General features: G+C 40.5%; 1 protein-coding gene across 5 annotated transcripts in view; it reads left to right on the top strand.

Annotated features, from left to right (window-relative positions):
- MAP4K5 (mitogen-activated protein kinase kinase kinase kinase 5) overlaps nucleotides 1-21,371 on the top strand; it is a 68,252-nt gene that overhangs the window by 43,400 nt on the left and 3,481 nt on the right. For 3 of the 5 annotated variants that reach the window (XM_080619030.1, XM_080619029.1, XM_080619033.1), the window contains 21 exons: nucleotides 38-119; nucleotides 754-870; nucleotides 1,213-1,291; nucleotides 2,563-2,621; nucleotides 3,506-3,567; nucleotides 6,264-6,308; nucleotides 7,017-7,059; nucleotides 7,521-7,731; nucleotides 8,015-8,112; nucleotides 8,214-8,255; nucleotides 9,018-9,102; nucleotides 9,193-9,272; nucleotides 11,105-11,165; nucleotides 12,232-12,346; nucleotides 12,481-12,539; nucleotides 13,874-13,977; nucleotides 14,375-14,552; nucleotides 15,521-15,589; nucleotides 16,293-16,385; nucleotides 19,593-19,663; nucleotides 19,954-20,009. In XM_080619030.1, coding sequence (XP_080475156.1) covers nucleotides 38-119; nucleotides 754-870; nucleotides 1,213-1,291; nucleotides 2,563-2,621; nucleotides 3,506-3,567; nucleotides 6,264-6,308; nucleotides 7,017-7,059; nucleotides 7,521-7,731; nucleotides 8,015-8,112; nucleotides 8,214-8,255; nucleotides 9,018-9,102; nucleotides 9,193-9,272; nucleotides 11,105-11,165; nucleotides 12,232-12,346; nucleotides 12,481-12,539; nucleotides 13,874-13,977; nucleotides 14,375-14,552; nucleotides 15,521-15,589; nucleotides 16,293-16,385; nucleotides 19,593-19,663; nucleotides 19,954-20,009 — 1,809 coding nt within the window. The remainder of the gene's footprint in view (nucleotides 1-37; nucleotides 120-753; nucleotides 871-1,212; nucleotides 1,292-2,562; nucleotides 2,622-3,505; nucleotides 3,568-6,263; nucleotides 6,309-7,016; nucleotides 7,060-7,520; nucleotides 7,732-8,014; nucleotides 8,113-8,213; nucleotides 8,256-9,017; nucleotides 9,103-9,192; nucleotides 9,273-11,104; nucleotides 11,166-12,231; nucleotides 12,347-12,480; nucleotides 12,540-13,873; nucleotides 13,978-14,374; nucleotides 14,553-15,520; nucleotides 15,590-16,292; nucleotides 16,386-19,592; nucleotides 19,664-19,953; nucleotides 20,010-21,371) is intronic. The other 2 variants (XM_080619031.1, XM_080619032.1) reach the window with 2 other exon arrangements.

Genomic DNA, 21,371 nt, shown 5'->3' with positions numbered 1-21,371 from the left:
TTGAGAAATAAAAAATAAAATCTTGTTTTTCTTTAAGGTCATCAACATTCCATAATTTTGTCAAGATAGCACTTACAAAAAACCCAAAGAAGAGACCGACAGCAGACAGACTTCTTTCTGTAAGTGTCTTGGAACATTTAGTGACATCAGTAAGAGATCTCTTGCTTCAAAGTGAGCAACAGATCAAAAGGAAACCCAGCTGGAACAATTTTCTTTCTCTGATCTTACAACATGGGTGGTGAAATTCAAAGGATAGAGGTACTAGTCAGCTGTAGGAAGTAGGAAGATTTTGTTCGGTATCAATATTTTCATACAATTTTTGTTAGGAAAAGTTACAGAAATTTGCTTAGGATTCTGTCTTCAGCCTTTCTGCAGGTAGGTGTCTCGGCCTCTTAGAGACAGCTACATAGACACTGACCCTTCCTGTCACCCAAACAGAGAATGGATGTATTTAGTAGTTGTTCATGTATCTATTTCTGTCTTCCTAAACTCAATGGAAATACTCATGGAAAAAATAAAGTCAAGGTGTAATTGTTTGTCTCAGAGTTTAATTTCCAGTATACAAGTGGCCAAAAGTGTGGCATTTCCATGCTTTTGGAGAGGTTTGAAACCCTAGCCATTAAGGAGTTGCTAAAGAAATACTCAAGCCCCCAAGAAAGCAGACAAAATTCAGTATCATTCTGTACTGGATGTTTATTAATAAAAGCTACATATCAGTTGCATATTATAACTTGTCGTTTTCTGTGGTTCCAGCATAGCTTTGTAGGGCAGCCTGGTCTTTCAAGATCTTTAGCAGTTGAGCTGTTGGACAAAGTTAATAACCCTGACAACCATACACACTACAGTGAAGCTGATGATGATGATTTTGAGGTGAGTAAGAACATCTTTTATTTTCTGTCTTTAGGTAAAACTATGGTTTAAATACCCTGCTTTGGGAATGTAAGATTGCAGCTTGACAGGGACAGAGCCCCAACAGTTTGAGAGCTCCATTTTTAGATTTACCATGCAGGAGAAGCAAGGGCATATTGCTACAACGCTTGTCATGCTTATGCTGTGGGTGTATAGAAAGATCATGTGCAGGGCTAAGACAAAGGTGGTGCATGTTACAGTGTGTGACTGCAGCAGCTTTCCTCTTGTTAGTTTGATTGTTAATTAAGAACCAACAGAAAGCCATGCAGCTTTTCTCAGCTTTTCCATTTCTAACTGTTGCAGCCTCATTCCGTTATCCGCCATACAATTCGTTCTACGAATAGGAACATTAGAGCAGAGAGAACGGCATCAGAGATAAACTGTAAGTTCTTGATGGGCTTTACCCATTTTGTGGTGTTGGTTTGCTTCTACCAATGAAGGATGTTGGTGTCATTCTTGTGTTGCGTACTCTGGAAAGTCTCTTCTGTGGCTGGAACTTTTGAGGAACAAAACCAGAAGAAACAGCACATACACATCAATCTTCAATAATATTTGTCTGAAACCAGAATTCATTACATCTCATTGCTGCATTGTAATGTTTATGTGGCAACTTTGCGTGACCAGCCGAGCATTTGAGCTCTGTGATCTCTATCAGACCATGCAGCCTTACTTAAAAGAGCAAAACCACTAATAATGTGCAGACATCAAAAAATGAGAATGAGTTGATAATTAGGAAGGCATCTTTTCATGTGTACATTGGGTGTCATGATATGATGAGAAAATACAGGAGAATGTAGCATTTTGTGTTTCCACATTGTTGTTTGTCTGCACAATGGCTAAACAGAAGGAAGGTAGGTTTAGATCAGATACTAGGAAAAAATTCTTCATTATGAGGGTAGTGAGACACTGGAAGAGGTTGCCCAGAGAAGCTGTGGCCGCCCCATCCCTGGATGTGTTCAAAGTCAGGTTGGACAGGACTTTGAGCAACTTGGTCTAGTGTAAGTTGTCCCTACCAGTAGCAAACGGGGTGGAACTAGGTGATCTTTTAAGCTCCTTTCCAACCCAAACCATTCTAGGATTGTTTCAAGTTCGTAAGTGAAACTTTTCCTTGACCCTCGTGGAGCCCTTGTGGTTGCAATAGCTGTCCTGACCAGGGTGCATGTTAACAGAATGCATTTTCTTTTAATACAACCTTTTTTTAATAACAAAATACTACTCAGTTGGATCGAAGTTGACATTTTGAGGATAGGAACGATCCTTCTCTGGGTTTGGACAAATGTTTTTTGTATTGTCAGTGCTGCCTGCTCCTCTGCATCACGTACATCACACTTTTAAGAAGCTTGCTGTTAAAAAGTCTCACATTCATTAAAAGTAGCATGTGGTAAACATACTTAGGTTTTGGTGTACTTTCACATAATGACTTGATATTTGCTTTTGGTCTGTTTCTTTCTTGTGGGTTTCATGGTTGCAAATTTAAGCATTTAGACAATAAGGCTGATGCTTAAGTGATGGTCACATTTTATAGGCAAATTAGGTGTTGTGTACATAATATTTAGATCTGTTACAACATGCATTTCACAGTAGTAAGCATTGAAAGGGCATTGGTATAATTAATGTTGTGTACATTAAATTTGAAAATGCAATGTTTTGTAGTTGATAAGCTGCAGTTTGAGCCCCCTCTACGGAAAGAAACAGAAGCTCGGGATGAAATGGTAAGGGCAGGTTTGGTTTTTTATTCATGTATTAAAATCATAGTGTCTTTGTTGTTTGTGGCTCTACTCTAAGTAATAGTGTCTGAAATACAAAGTGATGAGAAGACCGGTCTTGGTCTCCAGACAATTTTTAAGAAAATGAATTGCCCTCCGTGCTTTTACGGTCATGCTTAAATGAGAAAACCAATATGTGCCAATTAATTTGGTTATGTGAAGAGGCTGTTCTGCATTTGAGTCCCTGATCTTCCTATCATCAGAGTTTATTTGCTGCTTGTTTCTTGGAAGGCCACCAGATCACATGCAGCCAGTTCTGCCCCTTGTGAGCTGCTGCTGTTTGTTCCAGCCCTCAGCAGTTTACTGTAGATCAGCTAATGAACATTCTTTGGGATTACTCTGTGCCTGTGTACACAAGGCTCCATTTTTCAATAAGTGTTGTCAACAGCAACAGCTGCCGTTAATTTGGATTTGGAGACATTAGTGCTCAGCACTCCAGAAAAATTCCATTCCTGGTTTTCACAGCTGTATTCCAGTTCACCAGGTAGGTGATGTTGATGGCTGCAGTATGTTCTCTTGCTGAAATAGTGTCTTGGAGGTGCCTTGGCTGGAAAATCCTTACTGAGTTTTCACCATAAATTTTTGCTTTTGTTTTACCCATTGCCACTTGATAGCGGTGTTACATCATTTCCAAGTACTGCTTTTAAATCTGAGTCTAAGAAGACGATAGCTTTTCAATAGTTGCTTTATAATCAGATTGTGAAATACCAGTTCACTTTGGAATTTTATTTTACTACTTACTTTAGGGGTCATTCTGCAGGGCTCTTCATGTGCTGTGTTAAAGTACTTCATTTTGACAAGGGAAAAATTGACAATTTGTTCATCTTCAGGTTGTGGCAGCTGGCACTGACTTTGCTTCACATTGGAATCCTTTTGTTGATGGAAGCAGCAAGTAAGTACAGAGTTTAGAAACGTCTTTTATTTCTGTGACTTAATATGAAAATGCACTCCGAAACAGAAATGGAGCTATGGTGGAAAAATCAAACCATAAGCCCTAATCCACTTAAATATTAATAAAGCCAAAGTAAATTTTACCCAGTATGCAATCCTTCTGCAGTTGGTTTGTCGTTCTCTTGGGGAATGGGTTTTAATCTTTTTTAGCCACGCACAGTAGTTTGTTTAAAGTTTGTTGTAGCCCTCTCCAGTTCTAGATGGAAAGTGAAGTATAAATGTATGGCCAGCACACTGAAATAATACAGCCAAAGTCAATTTTCTGAAGCCAAGCTGGTAACCTTGCAAGGGCTGAGTTCAGGATCCTGCGCTGGCCTTGCACTTCTGAGCTGCAGCTGCAGTTATGATGTCCTGTGGCAAAGCACATTTGCAGCCCTGCAGCTGGGTCCTTGCAGGAAAGGGAAGGAGAAACCAGGTCAGTTCGGTGGCATGACTGCTTCTGCTGTGGGATCTGATAGGTGTACTCAATCATACAGTCATACAGTGTTCTGGGGTGAAATGTTTTGGGTAAGCATATGCTATAACTGCTTTCCCCTGGGATAAAGCAGGCCTGAAGTAAGGAAGCAAAACTCTGTCCAAGTTAGGACTGAAACTATTAGATGTGTCTTTCTTTTGCTGCAAAGTACTGGATTCTGCCTTTACAGGCAATCTTTGAATTCACAGTGAAGAATATGGAAGTTCAGTAATACTGACTGATGCACATATGTAGGGAAGGACAGTATTTCAGTTGAAATAATTGCTGTTTCCCACCTTTATTTGGAACTAAGTAGCAGGCAGTGAATTTCTTTAGCTTTTTGCAGATACAGGCTTGCATAAGTTGTCAGCTGATATTACAGCCCTCTGGAAAGCTGTCTGTGTCACGGAGATTGCCAGTGTTTGGATCTTTTTAAGTTCAATCTGGTTTTTTTGTTCTCACTCTCACTGTAGTAAAAGTTCGGTGTAGCTTTCTAGGCCCTTTCTCCGTCTCCAGTAATGACAATGACTGCTTTCCTTCCTCTCTTGGTTTGTTTGTGTGACCCTGATGAGCTGCAGATTAAAAGCCTGTCTCGTGAGTGCTGGCTTTTGTGCAGACAGCTGGAATCTGTGGGGTCGAGGAGCAGGGAAGGAGGGAAGTGCCTCCCAGCAACATGACTTACTGATCTGATTCTGTTTCTGTGGTGTTATTAAAATTCTCTATAACAGGCTGTATTAAAAGCAGAATGAATGTGGCCGTAGCAAACGTTGCTAGGGCTATAAATAAGTAGATAGATACAGATTTAGTATTTGAAAGGAGGAGAGGCATAAAGTTTCTGGATGGTGAATCTGTGCTGCTTACTTGGAAACTGCTTTGTTTGAAAACATAAACAGGAAATGCATAGCTCCTCTGTCCCAGCAATTCTGAGTAATACCAGGGATGTACAGAGAGGATGTGTGCTGGGAGGATCCTTGCGTTTCATGTCCTTTATCAGAATGAATGGTGATCAATATCTTTGTCTCTGGAATTACTGGTCTGGAAGGGGGGATACCAGCATGTCTGCCTGATGGTATTCTCATCCTTATTGTAGCATTTTTAAAATACTTTTTAATTTTTTTTTTTGTATTATGGAGGTAGGTTTGTGGATGCTTGGGTTCTTCTCTTTTGAAATTTTTCATAGTTCCTGTTGTCAACTGTCTGCTGCTTTCCCTTCAGAAGTAACTTGCAGGGAAATTTTACATTAATCCAAGTTTGGCTGGGTTTGTTTTTGTATAATACGCTTTTGTTTTCCTGTTTGTTACCCCTGTGGTCATCCCTCAGCGGGTGATGTGGTGCATTGCAGAGCATGGAAGGATGTGTGAGTTGCCAGGTGTGGGGGTGTCTGTTCTGCATGCAGGGACTTGGACTGCACCAGGCAGCGGCAGCATGCACCAGCCTGTCCCTGGTCAAACACTGAGACAGCCAGCTTCTGGACTGGCTCTTCCACCTCACCATTCCTAAATGCAGAAGCCCAGACTTCACATCACAGCATCATGCTAAGGAATTCTTTTTATAGGGTTTAGATTTCTGGTTTCAATGTTTTTAATTATTATTTTTTAATTTATTTATTTTTTATTTAATGCAGTTTGATTTTTTATTTTTAAGACAGAGCTTGAACATTGCCATTTTTGCAAAAATCTCACCAGTTTCTCTTTGTTTCAGGAGTACATTGTAGTGTTGCTTTGATCCTCTAGTCATGATTTCTTTTTTGACCCTGAGGTAGCTTTGAAACAAAAATTCCCACTGTAATGGGAAACACTAAATGAGGAAACTTCCCTTTGTAACAGCTTTTCTCCATTTGTCTCCCAGTAACTTCCTCTGTCCTCGTATTTTTTCTTCTTTTTTCCTGTTTCTCTCATCTTGTACTGTTATTAGGCATTTCAACAATATTTAAAATACCGGGTAGGGAAGTGAAAGATGAGTTGATGGTATCTGGTGTGGAAGAGAGCTTCTATGATAATTGGGGGGGTGAGGGGAAGGAAATACTAGATGAAAAAGGTCAGTGCAGTGAATAAGAGAGAAATACTTTGTTTTGAAAGGGGATGGGAGATGTTTGTTATGAAACTAAATGACATCACCGATCAGTTTAGTTGCATGTGTCAACCTTAAGGCAGAGTTCTTAATTTTATAAACGTTTTACCTAGGGTACTGCTTACAAAATTTGGCGATGGGAGTGAAGATGTTGAAGAGTGAGTGGACCTCCTTCATGTGCAGTTGTGTTTACTCCATGTGGCTCTTGCTAAAACAGGCAGCGTTCTGGCAAAACCTCTTTCCTTAAAATGCTGCAGGCAGCTTTGCCACTCATAAATAAATGAGGGCTGGTTGCACTCCAAGGTCTAACGCACGCTTGACTGTTCGGATCGTCAGCAGAATGTCTGCAAAGCAATGCTTTCTTCCCTTGCTCTCCTTCCTGAGGTCATCTTAGCGTGCATATGGAAGTGCCTAATGCTTTAAAGCAGATTTTATATTGATTAATCTGTCGATCATGAGCCAGATCCGGTAGTGACAGGACGTACAGGTATTCCTGCAGAGCTCTGGTGGGGTATGTGCAGCTCCTCTGGTGCCCAGGTGCTTGTCTGATCCAGAGTGAAAGCTGCAAACTACCAGACTAGTCCTGAACATAAATTTATTTGCTAATTTCAAATACCCTCCACCACAGAACGCTCTATAACATTGGCATTTATGAAAGAACATGAGTTAAAAAAACAGCACTTCTAACAAGATTAACATGCTTTCCCCTCCCCCTGCCCCAGACTTATAGTTTAACCCTGTTCATGCAAAGCTGTGATCCACCTACTCTATGCATCTAGCTCGTCTTGTTTAGAGTCTGTATTCTTAGGTAGTTCTGTTTATGTTGTTGGTTTAACTAATACAACTACCAAACTTTTTCATTGTAGATCAACCCTAAAACGAGCAGGGCCACCTCCACTACCTCCTAAGGTAAGTGATGGTGGGGTTTAAGAGTTTTAGGAAGTAAATTCCACTTGTGCAGCCTCTGCAGTGCTTCTGTCTGATGCTCTTGGTAGCTTATATATTCTGTTAAAAAACATTTGCTAGCAAACTTTGTGCAGCTTCATATTTATGTTGACTTGCAGTCTATACTGTCTTGACCTCTGGGGCTCCTGGCATTGTACACTACCCTAGACAAAGTGACTTGTAGGTATCTTCCCTCTAAGAGAGCATGCTGCATGGGATTTCCTCTTTTTCAGCATTTTGCCTGCTGCTGTGATTTTCCATGAGAGAAGGAATGCCTCTTAGATTATCCTGCTGTTAAATGGCTCTTTTCGAAGGCTGTCTTTTTTTTTTTAATGGAGAAGCAGTCTGACATTAATTAAACTTGTCTGAAGTTTATGCTTCCAGGTGCCATTTCCCAGGTAACCTTCACCTCTGGTTTGTTGCAGCCGAGAATAAACAGTTACCCTGAGGAGAACCTCCCAGATGATGACAAATGTCAGACAATAAAACGCTTCCCAGACTCACAGAACAGAGCCCCACCAGCTCACAGGAGACAGAGTATCCCTGTCTGTGGGCCTCAGACTGATTCTTCCCCCATTGGTATGACCAGCAGCATCAGTAGCCCTGGATTACTCACAGCTAGATACAGCGACTTAGGTAAATGGATTACATTTCCTATAGGTAACTTGCATCCTGTAAAAGCAAATCAATTCTGGAGTCAGCTATTTTTAGCAGATTAATTTTTTTAACAGAAGTTGATCACGAGGTGCAGCTTTCCTTTATACACATGTGCTGGTACCTGAGATGCATATATGAATGTTTCAGAGTTCACTTCTCAGCTCCTGCTAGATAAAGGGGAGAAGAGAGAACAGAGCAACAAAAATATTTTCTATTTCACTGTGTTGAGTAAGCTCCAAAATGTGTCTGGGTTTCTTTTCAGGAAATGGGGGTGGCATGCTGAAACTCATTGAAGAAAATGCAGAAGGGTCTGGACAAATCCCTCAACTGCCACGTAAAAAAGAGAAAAGAGATTTCCCTGTAAGTTTTGTGACTCTCAGTCTGATTTCACTGTCGTGTTAGCTAGCTAGTTTTATATCAGTGTGGGGGAGGTATTTTATGATCTTTCTTTGTTCCCACAGAAGCCAGCAATCAATGGTTTACCACCAACTCCGAAGGTGCTGGTAAGAAATCTCATTTGCAGTAGGAGTTATTGGAAGCCTGCTCTAATGGCAGATCTCTAGTGTCAGAAGGTTTATGCTAGAATAAGCCACCAGTTCATCTGGCATCATTTTTTGCAGCTCATAGCCAGTTACTTTTTGTGTACTGAACCCATGATGTTTGTTTCCTGTTCTTAAAAACTTCCTTTCACCATTCAGTGTGGATGTGAAGGGCTGGAGACTTCACTGGCTCTGGGAGTTATGATCTCCAGTGTCAGTCACTGCTTAGTAAAGAGAAAGGGGGAGAGGTGGTAGTGGTGTGAAACAGTGTTATTACTTCTGCTTGTTTTCCCTTCATATGCTATTTGTAACCACTCAATATTCATACATACAATCATCTAGGTTAGAAAAGACCCTTAAGACTATCAAGTCCAACTGTTAGCGTAACACTGCCAAGCCCACCACTAAACCATGTCCCTAAGCACCACATCTTCACATCTTTTAAATACCTCCAGGATATATTGTTCTCACTCAGTAGGTACTTAAAATTTTTCATCCCTCTTTGCATTTTTTAATGTGTATGAAGCTTATGAAAAGGTTTGGAGAGCTGAATTGTAGCCTTTTGGGGGAAGATAAAAATGTTTTGCATCAAATCATATTAGAGCAAGCTCGTGTCTGAAGAAAGAGAGATACGGTGCATACAGGTGTGTACTTAGTGGCCAGGTGCCAGCAGATAAACACTTTATATTGTAAACTGTTTCAGGTTTCAGTTTTGGTGTCTTTCAGATGGGAGCATGTTTTTCCAAAGTCTTCGATGGTTGTCCTTTGAAGATTAATTGTGCAACATCATGGATACATCCAGATACTAAAGGTAAAGTTATTTTAAGTTTGTATTTTAAACCTGCTTGTTGCCAAAGTGGTAATGAACTTGTGAAATAATACATTTCTCTTAAATTTTTAGATCAGTACATTATCTTTGGCACAGAAGAAGGTATCTATACCTTGAATTTGAATGAACTTCATGAAGCAACAATGGAACAGGTGATTTTTGGTGTACTGTACAGATACAGGGATATTATGAAGCAGGAAAGTTTGGTATTAGACGGGATAGATGGGATGCAAGGCTTTGTGGCATAAACTAATTCACATCAAAGCCAGCAATGGTATTCAGAAAATTAGTAGTTCCCCTGCCTACCTGTTTGAGGGTTGTTTTGTTGCTCCTTATGTAACACTGCTTTCAGAGGACTTCTCTCCTAAAACACCTTTCTTCTCCTTGGAGACAACTGATTATGTGCCCTTTCTCTCTCCGTTTTATCTCCACTAGATGGCATATTGCTGCTCCACTGGATGCTACCAAAACACTCAACCATTTCATTTAGCTGGCATTATCATCACCAATAAATAACATTTGCTTCTGTTTTCTTGGGCTCTCTAAGCCTTTCCAAAGGCACTTCATGCAATCATCATACTGTTACATTTGATCTTTTAGAGTCAGGAGTAGCAGAGTTTTCTTGGAGAAGTTGACAAATGCTGATAATGAGTTTTACTCTTGTAGGTTTGTAAAGCAGTTCACAAAGGCACTTGAAGCATCTAAAGAGTAATAAATTCAATCAAGACATGGCACAGGCTAGAAAGAGGTGGCAGAGTGAGCGTATCTGAGTAATAGTGAGAGATGATTTCACAGAAAGGGCATTGCACCTAGATCTGTGCTTAAAGTCCTCTGTTTCTGGGAGTATCATGCAAGAGGACAAAACTCGACATGGGCAGTGGTTCATCAAGATCATGGAGGGGTTAGTTTCGCACAGACAAAGACAAGAGACGATTATAAAGGCCTTGATGATGAGAAACAGAATTTGAATTCAGTACAATTAGAGTTGAGAGAGGTGAGGGCACACCTGAATGCAGTGGGATAGTGTTGAATAATGAAGTTGTGTACCTTTTTGTGGCCTTAGCAGACACAGGGTACAACTGCCTAAAAAGTGTGGTGGCACCTGCTGGAGACCCCCTCGCCTTCTTACCTCAGTGTTCTCTTTTCTTCATTAACCAAAGCAATTTCTTTCCTTGTACATTTTCCTAAACACTTCATGTAACACTCTTCTCTGGACTCTTCCACATGCTTTTTTATATCCTATTTTCAATAAGATAGATATGTCAGTGCTTTTGTGGCTTGTTCCTGTGCTGCTCTGGCTATTTAGTCAGTTGGACTATTTTGCAATTCCCACTGCCCTTTTTATTTGGCATAGGTATCGTGTTTGTCCTTGAGGGCCTTGTTTGTCCTCCATCAGTTCTTGAAGATAATTATTACTGAGACCTTGGGGTCTGAGCCAGTTCTTAAGTACTGTAAAGTAAACTTTATTGGGACCTGCTGACATGAGTATATCTAGCTGAAATAGTGTGTAATGTGTTCTTTTTCTGCTCTTAGCACAAGATGCTATTAACAATGCTATTAGCTGTGTAAATCATGTAGCCTTTTTCCCCCTCTCTTCTGACTTTTGTAGGATTTAATAGTTTTCTGTAATACTATCTTTCTCTTTCTCTGGCTGTCATTTCTAAGCAGGCTGTATCTTTTTATATATGGGATTCCAGTCTTGCCAGTTGTCCCAGTTTGGCTCTGCGTTAATTTAAAAATGAAGAAAAATAGAATTTTGAAATTTGCAGGGATAGAAGAGCGAAGGTATGAAAATATTTCACCCAGAGAAAAAGGCTAAGTAAGGATCCAAAAGAATGAATTTAAAGGGGAAACTGTAATTGCAGCTGGGACTTTCTCCAGTATCAATCCCTGCAGAAATGGTGGTGGAAATGGAGCAGGCAGAGAAAACCATGATTAGAAATTCCTGTATGTTTCTGTTAATGGAAATACTTTCTTTCTTCAGTTATTTCCCCGAAAGTGCACATGGCTGTATGTTATCAATAACACCTTGATGTCCTTGTCAGGTATGTATAAATAGAGGGGAAATCAGTAAGATTATAAATAAACACTTCAAGTTGTAATTCCGTACAATGTATTTTGATTGTGCTGAAGTAGAAAACGTGGGGTTTTTTGTTGTGCTTGAAGCTTTGCTTCAAGAGTGTTTTAATGTGAAAGACTTCCAAAAACAAAACTGACGTTTACACCTAGTAGAGCCAGTTGTCTGCAATGTCCCACCATAATTATTGCATTTATTGAATTACTTCTTATTTTATTTTATTTTATTTTTAACTTATTTTTAGTTAGAGCTCAGCACTTGGCAGTTGTCAAACAAGTTGCCTCTGTCAAGGCTGCAATTTGACTGAAAGTGGCTGGGAAATCTAAAGTGTCCTCCTCTGGTCTCTGAGCTAGGAAAGTCAGCATAAGGATGGCTTTCATGTGTCATAACATAATTAGGAGAGGATTACCATAGGTGCATTACTGAAATGTAGCTACAGTGTGTGCTCACTCTCAGTGTATTGTAGCCTGGGAGCATTTTTTGAATGAACCAGATTCAAAAAATAAATCAACCCTAAAACAAAACCAGTTTCAATTTGAAGGAGAGCAAGGTGGCTGTGAAATACTAATGCTGCAGATGGATGCTTGAAAAAAAAACACTGGGTTGTTTTTCATCAGTTGTCCTGGAATAGGATATTCTAGATAGGAAACAGAGGCACTGTGTCATGGAGACTAATTATAGCACTGTGCCTTTAAATATGCAAAGTTTGTATAATACTACTTGTATTGATTTATAAAGAAAAATGTTCTGATGCAGTTAATTGTTGTTGTATAATTACAGCCTTCTAAAAATGTTCACATAAAACTAACTTTCAGAGCTGCTTAGTATTACTGAAATGAACTCTGAGTTAAATGGTTCTCTGTATGCATTATTATTGTTTTGTTTTCTTTTGCTTCGTAACTGGACTTGAAATACCTGACGCACGTGGCCTGTTTTTCTAGAAGGTAATTTTCTATACCTGCATTTTTCTTAACTGTGCAGTTCTCTGCTGGAGGCATGGGTGTGATGTCAGTTGTGCTTTTCTCTCTTTACAGGGAAAACATTCCAGCTGTACTCCCATAATTTAATAGCTTTGTTTGAACAAGCCAAAAAAACAGGATTAGCGGCTCATATTCAAACCCATAGGTTTCCTGACAAAATATTACCAAGGTACAAATCTTTCACTTATAGACAATTATTAACAAGTGAAAATTCCCATAAATGCTGTTTGTGCTGTTGAGTTGGTACCGTGAAGGGCCTTTGACACCTCTCGTTGATGCATGTTTCCATAATTGTTTTTCCAGGAAGTTTGCCTTGACGACGAAGATCCCTGATACAAAAGGATGCCACAAATGCTGTATAGGTGAGCCAGAGCTGTGTTGTGCAATTTTTTTTCCTGTCTTTGTATTGAGTGTGGCGTGTCTTACACTCATTTCTTTTTAATAAGCTTACAGTTAGGTCACTCTTCAGAAAACAGTATGACTGCATAATTTCTTATTGCTGTGCCTAAGTGGTGCTTAGCTTTCCTTTTGATTAATGTGGAGGGTCTTTATGCTGCTGAGTGGAAAAGCATTTTCTGTATCAACTCTTAACCTAGAAATGTTGCAGTCTAGGGCAAGGTCCAGAGGGAAACTCTGGAGAATGCCAGCAGCGTGTAGCTGGTGGGTGTTGCACATTCTCTTTGAGAGCTGCAGTGTTTGGGATCACTGGCTTTGGGATCACCGGCTTCAGGCTGTCCACAGAGCCAGATAGTTAGTGTGAAATGCAGTCTGTCTGCAAATATAATGCTTGTTACAGAATCCCAGACTTGCTGCACATACACAAATATCTTTTCTGCTTTGTCAGTTTGGCTCAGGGTTTGACCTACATCCAACTTTTAGCAAGGCTCACTTGTAAAGAATATTTTCCACAAAGAAAGGGCTGGACATGAATAAAAATTATGACTGCCTAGAGAGGAGTAAAGCCATCGCTCCAGATCGCTAGAGTTAAAAGAGTTAAAGCTTGTGAAGTTACAGATTTGTCTTTCGCTTCGCTGACTTTGGGAAAAGGCTTGGACTTTCTACAGAATGCATGTCTTTTTGAAAACTGGTCCTAGTGTTGTATGAAACTGTACCTTTGTGCTTGTAAAAATGCTTAAGCAGAGTATAAAATACCTAATTGAAAACTTGGATATCCTGATCAGCTCATATGAAGTGTCTACAGTAGGCATATTTACAAATGATTCCTGAAGTTAGGCTGGTCTTGTATCCAACTGAGCTTAAAAAAACCAAACCCCAAACCCTTCATCATATTATTGCGTGAACTGTCAAAACTCAAAGACATTATGGGCCATCTTCACTGCTTGGGCATGTTTTTTATTTAAATCCAACTTGACCCAGACCTTTCACTTCCCCACTCTCACAGCCACAGGAAGAAGGCATTACAGCTCTTCTGGCCACTCAGCATGTGGCCTCTTCACTGGGACTTAAAGAATGCTAGTGGTTATTAATTATAATTGAATTTATCTGGAAAGTAGCACAATATTAATCACTCTGGATATCTGAATGGCAAGCCAGAAAGCAATTAGTGTGAAACTGATGCTGTTTCTTAAATTATTTGCAGAGAGAGCTGTAGAGTTTTTTTCAAGTGTGCATTGAACTTCCAGGACTTAAAAAATGTTGTTTTCTGGAGGAGTTTTTTGTTTGTTTTTTTATATAGTACGAAATCCATACACAGGACATAAGTACCTTTGTGGTGCGTTGCAGTCTGGAATTGTTCTACTACAGTGGTATGAGCCAATGCAGAAATTCATGTTAATAAAGGTAAGCATTTAATTTTCATTTAGAACATTAATCTTAATCATAATACAGTTGTTGAAATAACCTCTCCAGAATTCGTAATGGAAAGTACATCCCATTCTAGTCCCATTTGTGGGTTCTGAGCACTTGAAAATCTGGCTTGACATACTTTGACTAAGAAAAATCTTGTGACTGAAGTCAGTCAAGTGCTGGATCAAGCCCAGTACTAGCAGTAACAGACCAGCATGTACCTCTGTGCAATGTAACATTGCTCCCAGCTCACGCTGTCTCGAAAAAGCACTCTTGGTAGCAATGAAAAAAAAATCTTCTGTATCTTTTATAGTTTGTGCATGTTATTTTAGGCTTCTTATTTCCAAGGTAAAAGAAAAATTTATAAATGCCTTGTTATGGTTTTTTCCAGCACTTTGACTTTCCTTTGCCAAGCCCTTTGAATGTGTTTGAAATGCTAGTGATACCAGAGCAGGAGTACCCGATGGTCTGTGTAGCTATCAGCAAGGGTACTGAACCAAACCAGGTTGTTCACTTTGAGACAATCAACTTGAATTCTGCTTCTTCGTGGTTTACAGAAATTGGTGCAGGTAAGACTCTTGGTCGATCTTGCAACCATTTTATTATCCAGTAACTGTTGGATATGCCTTCCTCAGCAGTCTTTTGGAAACTCTTTAGGCTAGGCAAAATGATGCAGCTTCTCTGCCTAAAGCATACTGAAGATGATTCCAGGTTCTTCTTGTGCCAACTTCAGTGTAAAATGTCTTTCTTAAAAGGCTCCAGTTTCAGACACATTTAATTTTAAAATCTCCTTAGACAGTAATGCAGACCCTGCTGATTGGGTTCTCATTTGTGGTTGCATACTTTTTCCTGGGATCAGTCATAGTCCTTTTTCTCCTTCTTTCCTGTGTACAAATTCACATAAATGCATTCTTGTCTGTCCTCCAGCTCTTGGGGGAGGCTTGTCATCCTCAGCTGGCTATTAATAAATAGAAGATTCTGTTTTATCTTCAAAAGCTACTTGATATCTTGCAGATGCTTTTTTCCTGCAGGCTTTGTTGGATATATTTTTTACATTTAAATACTGCATTTTAGCAGCTGTACCAAGAACTTCATTAATAAAAACTAGGAAAACTATTAAATCTAGGTTAATATCAGCACAATAATCTTTCCAGATGGGGATTTATGGGCAAAGAGGAATTTTTTTAGGGGCAAAGATTCCCTTGATGATTTTCGTTGTTTATCGTGCCCCTTCGTGAAGGAAGCTGACATGCTGTGCTGAGCTGCAACATAAAATGTATTTTAGGCCAATAAACAGTAGTGCTTTCATATTAAATGCCTGCTTTGAACTGATGGGTTTGTCCTTAGGCCCTGTACTTCTCCCAGAAATTTCTGGGATCATATAGCCTTAAAAAAAAAAACTCTGAGAGTAACGAAGTGTAGATTGCAGAAGACTTGGAGCATACAGAGAAGGCTGTAGCAGTTGGTGAGAGGTTATGGGGAGGCTGAGATCAGTCTTCTGATGTGAGATAAAATAATCTGTTCTCTTTTCCACAAGGCAATCAGCAGTTAGATGCCATTCATGTAACACAGCTGGAAAGAGACACTGTCTTAGTCTGCCTGGACAGTAAGTAATACATCTCTGTTGGGCAAATAACCACATCTTGTGCAAAACTTGTTTTGCCACAGTTGTTGATTTTTAACTCTGCCACAAGTTAATTTTTCTCCCTTCATTACTAATTTGTGTTGTAATATTTCAGAATAAGTAGCAGTTCCTTTTGACTCTTGGGATTCCACTTTCCCTCTTTATGTGTGGATCGTTCTTGTTTCTTTTCAAATTGAAGTGAAAAATTTCAAATTCAAATTGATCAATTCAAAAATAAGCTAATCAGAAATTTTCAACATTTACTTGGGGAAAGTGGCATTTGCCTGTTGCATGTGCTAGCAGGACAAATAGCCAATACTCTGTCATACACTGTAATTATAACCATAACTCTCACGCATCATATGTTAATAACCTCAATGGGAGCCCTGGAATGACTTAGTCTGCCTAAATTTTCAGCCTTTATGTTGAATTCACATTTCTGCACTGTTTGTTATGTGCAAGAAGGCTGTCAGTAGAGTCTAAAAACATACAAAGTGTATAAGAAGGTTTTCTATATTTATTTTGGTAGAAGGATGCTCTTGGTTTTGTTTTAAGCAGATACTGTTGGTTTTAGGTTTGGGCATTTCTTAGTGCCTGAAAGATTAAATTAGTATTTTTTACTTAAAGCTGTCAGTAATCCTTTTCAGCAGTGGATTTCAATACTTGTTTTTCTTGTTTTCTTGAGAATTTGTGAAAATTGTGAATTTACAAGGGAAATTGAAGTCAAGCAAGAAATTGGCCTCTGAGCTGAGCTTTGATTTCTGCATTGAGTCAGTGGGTAAGTGATTTGCTTCTCTGTTGTCTCTCAAGAACTTAGGAACTTCAGAGGGATGAGTGCTGAAGGGGTTTCAGTGATCTAGACTGGTCTAGTGCACCCAGTGGGGCCTGACACTGAAAACTGCATGTGTCAGTATATTGTGAGCTGTCTGTCTCCACTGACATGATGAAGAAAGTAAAGCGGTTGCCAGATAGCATGTCCAATCTGCACGTGTTTCCATCTGTTGTCATTTCTGTTTTGAACTAAATCATGGTGCATCTTACTTGTAAAGAAAAAAAAAAAAAAAAAGACTGACTAGTTTCTGATCATTTCTGTAGCACTGAGAAAAACCTTTGGGGAGAAAAATGTTTTAGTAATACCTAAATGTGTGTTAGTCTTCTAAAAGCTAAGATTTTATTTAAAGTGATAGCACATCCAGTTTTTTAATAGTCAGGATAATACTATCTGAATCTGATTTTTTTTGAGGACAGGCTGCTGTCCTCTAGTAGTTTAAAGACAGCAACCTTGTTTCTGAAACTTGAGTTGTAATTGGTAAGCAAGTATTTCTGCTGTAATAAACTCTCAGAAGTATCTAACACAACCTTAATAATTCGTATCTCAGAAACTGCACTTCTTTCTGCAATCAGAATCAGTAAAGACAGAACTTGCTGTTGTTAGCAGTTCTGTACAACTTGCATTTCTGGGTTCTTCAGGCATCTTCCCTTTGAAAGAAGATTGTTGACATAGGTTTTTTGTATATGAACAGCAGTTGGTAAAACAGTGCACATTGCTGTATACAACATCTCTATTTAGATATGTCAGATCCGTCCTGAAGAGAGATATTTGTAATCAAGCCTGTGAGTTTTCCCTAACATCTGATGTGTTCTAATTAACTGCTGTATTTGTATCATACAATTTCTGTTGCTGACACATGCATAACATGACTCGACCATGCCATCTTCTTGAACTCTGAAGGAATTCATAGACAGAGGCATTTATCCTGAAGTCTTGCACCTAGCAGCTGACATTGAATAATGTGAACAGTTCTTTACAAAGCAAGTGGTCTCTTGGGAATTCAGGGTATTAAACAACTTGTGTTCCAATTGCAGGGTGTAGTCGGGAGTAGCAGGTGAAGATTAGTCTAAAGCTGTTGTAACAAACATTGCTCTTAGGATTCTGCTGAATGCCTTTGTTCTGTGCATTTAGGACATGGCTATTACTGAGCAGATACAAAATGTCATTCAAATGAGTAGTATCACAGTATCACAGTATGTTAGAGATTGGAAGGGACCTCAAAAGATCATCCAGTCCAATCCCCCTGCCAGAGCAGGAACACCTAGGTGAGGTTACACAGGAATGTGTCCAGGCGGGTTTTGAATGTCTCCAGAGAAGGAGACTCCACAACCTCCCTGGGCAGCCTGTTCCAGTGTTCTGTCACCCTCGCTGAGAAGAAGTTTCTTCTCAAGTTTAAGTGGAACCTCTTGTGTTCCAGTTTATACCCATTACCCCTTGTCCTATCATTGTTTGCCACTGAGAAGAGCCTGGCTCCATCCTCGTGACACTCCCCCTTTATATATTTATATACACTAATAAGGTCCCCCCGCAGTCTCCTCTTCTCCAAACTATAGAGACCCAGCTCCCTCAGCCTTTCCTCATAAGGGAGATGCTCCACTCCCTTAATTATCTTTGTTGCCCTGCGCTGGACTCTCTCCAGCAGGTCCCTGTCCTTCTTGAACTGAGGGGCCCAGAACTGGACACAATATTCCAGATGCGGTCTCACCAGGGCAGAGTAGAGGGGGAGGAGGACCTCTCTCGACCTACTGACCACCCCCCTTCTAATACACCCCAGGATGCCATTGGCCTTCTTGGCCACAAGGGCACAGTGTTGGCTCATGGTCATCCTGCCATCCACTAGGACCCCCAGGTCCCTCTCCCCTACACTACTCTCTAACAGGTCGTTCCCCAATCTATATTGGAACCTGGGGTTGTTCCTGCCCAGATGCAGGACTCTACACTTTCCCTTGTTATATTTCATCAAGTTTCTCCCTGCCCAACTCTCCAGCCTGTCCAGGTCCCGCTGGATGGCAGCACAGCCTTCTGGCGTGTCAGCCACTCCTCCCAGTTTAGTGTCATCAGCAAACTTGCTCATAGTACACTCAATCCCCTCATCTAAATCATTGATGAATATATTAAATAATACTGGTCCCAGTACTGACCCTTGAGGCACTCCACTAGATACAGGCCTCCAACTAGACTCCGCCCCATAGACTACAACTCTCTGGCTTCTGTCCTTCAGCCAGTTCGCAGTCCACCTCACTACCTGATCATCCAAGCCACACTTCCTCAATTTAGCTATGAGGATGCTGTGGGAGACTGTGTCAAAGGCTTTGCTGAAGTCAAGGTAGACCACATCCACCGCTCTGCCGTCATCCATCCAGGAAACAAGTAGGATTTAGGAAAATTAAGCACAGTGTAAAATGTTTCTGTAACGCTGCTTTAAGATCATCAGGCTCTTCATCCATTACTTTCAGCAGTCTGGTAGTTGGATCATTCAGAGCTGGTAGCTCCCTGTTTTCTCTCTTTGGCCCTGAATGGAAGACTCCTCCGAATTTTTATACTCATACCTATTCTGAAGTAAATATAATAACTCCAATGATCTGTAATTTCCAGAAACCCACAGTGTTTTGGTTGGCAGCATGTTTATATGCTTCCTGGTGTTCTCTCAAGAATCATTAGGAAAACAAAGATCCAGAGAATAGAAGTGAAAGGGAGAGAAGGAAAAAACAGAGATGCTTATCTTGTCCTGGCAATCAAGGAATGTCTGAGTAGTATGTTTTGAATTGCACTTTAAAAAGTAATATGTCTCAGATCCAAACAGTCATTTCAGTCCAGCTTTTCTACAGTGAACAGGTTGCCCAAAGAACTGGTAAATGCTCCATCCCTGGCAGTGTTCAAAGCCAGGCTGGACTGCATCTTGGGTGACATGGCCTAGTGCGAGGCATCCGTGCCCATGGCAGGGGAGTTGGACCTAGATGATCTTAAGGTCTTTTCCAACCCTAACCATTCTACGATTCTGTGATTTTTGGAGTTTGGTTCTTCTACCAGGAGTCCAAGTTTCATCATGTACTTTCTCCGTATGCTTCCAATTACGACTGCTGGTGAGAAACCCAGGTTTCTCTGGTTCAGATAGGCCATGCTTGGGTCTCATTTTGTGTTTCTCCTTTGCAGTGTGCCTTCAAGACAGTGTGCTGGCCTTCTGGAAACATGGCATGCAAGGCAAAAGCTTTAAGTCAGATGAAGTAAGTAATCTCCCAGTCTCTCCAGGTTTAATTTCTTTCTGTTCCTGATTTAGTACTTGATGCTTTGGCCCCTCTAGCTGCTTCCTGAGTGATAACGCTTGTGCTTCATGTTGTCATTGCTTCAGGTTGCTGGTGGCTTCCTCTGACTTTGCCTGCATACATTGCTTTTGGTAAAGCACACACATGCAGGCTTTAGCCAGCTCTGTTTCCAGGAATATCAGGCAGAAACTCAGACCAACAAATTTCATTTTGCCACTGAAATGGACCTAAATGTCTCAATTTTTTTACAGGTTACCCAAGAGATATCCGATGAAACCAGGGTTTTCCGCTTACTGGGATCAGACAGGTAATCACCTTGAAATAACATAAACCTTTTATCTGAAGCAGCTTTCTAGCTTCCAGCTGGAACTGGCTGCTAGCTCACCACAGACCTGTCTGCCAGCAGTCCTGGAGGAGGCAGTAATACTGTTTCTGCCTGCAGTAGCCAAAAGTTTAATTGGTCATTATGTCTGCATCCAAAATGATTGTTCTGTGACCTCCACTTTCCACTGCAGAGATAGAAGTGTGAACACAAACATGAGCTTATAGAGATACAGTGTGAGGAGATAAGTGACAGGGAGAAATGAGAGCCAGCTTCGGCTTGTAGTGAGCAGGAAAAGCCTCCTCCTGGCTTAGGTTTTCCCAGTGAATTGGTGAATTATCTTGGCGGTTAGTTACTTTAAAATAATCTTCACTGCTCTGGACCTTGAGGTCTGGAAATAGCACAGCAAACTAGATCACATGCAGGCGCTAATGCACAGTGGCCTAAATGCACTCCATTACCCATAACATCCAGATGATTCCTTTCAGCTACAGAAGCTGGGAAGAGGTGTAGCCACCTGCAGGTTTTTTTACATGTGGTTTCTCAGACATCCAGAGTCCTAAATGCAGAAGTAGATCGTAATGAGTCAAGAAATCAGTTTTAATCCCTGATCTCCTGCTCTCTCATTTGGCCTTTGGGACTCCTGGCTCTGACTTGCTTTCTGTAACTAATCCATAATTTTGTGCACTTAACAGTTTTGATGCCCGGGTTGAGGTCCTTGTGCTGTATGCAGTTTTGCAGACAAACCCTTTTCTTCTACTCTGATATCACTGAACTGCCAAACCCTTTGTTTGATAACTTTTCCATCTCTGTACAAATGGAGCAGGAGTTTCACTGCTATTCAGATGAAGCAGATGTGGTGGCACATTTTTGGCTTGGATCCCTTTAGAATTATCCAGTTGCAGAAGTGAAGATCAGGGACAGAAGCTGTTAAGAGAGAGCATTATCTTTGAGGACAAGTTTTCCAGAGGAGCCTACAGGAACATGATCCAGCAGGAGAAAGGCTGAGTTGGGGTTGACTGTTTCCTATGAACCCATCGGCTGATAAATATTTAGAAGAGAGGAAAACTGTTTACAGTAGTGGCTGATGCTTATCACAAGGTGTAGGATATTATGGGCGGTAGATGATAGGAGGGTTGTATCTCCTTACAACACTGAATCTGAGAGGACTTCCCAACAGAAGCAGAGGACATAACTTACCTCGAGATGAAGGATGTCAGTTTGGAAGAAGTTTGTAACACATTGTGTGTACTCATGGTTGAGAGGGGCAGATTCTGGTTCAAGAAGCTGCTTCTAGTCCTCTGTTCCTTGTTTATTCCACATTACTGTTTTTATCAGAAGTGATGC

Source organism: Psittacula echo (assembly GCF_963264785.1).
Source record: "Psittacula echo genome assembly, chromosome: 5".
In the NCBI taxonomy this organism is placed as follows: domain Eukaryota; kingdom Metazoa; phylum Chordata; class Aves; order Psittaciformes; family Psittacidae; genus Psittacula; species Psittacula echo.
Note: the sequence above shows the minus strand (reverse complement) of the source record. Positions and strands in the feature narration are given on the sequence as shown.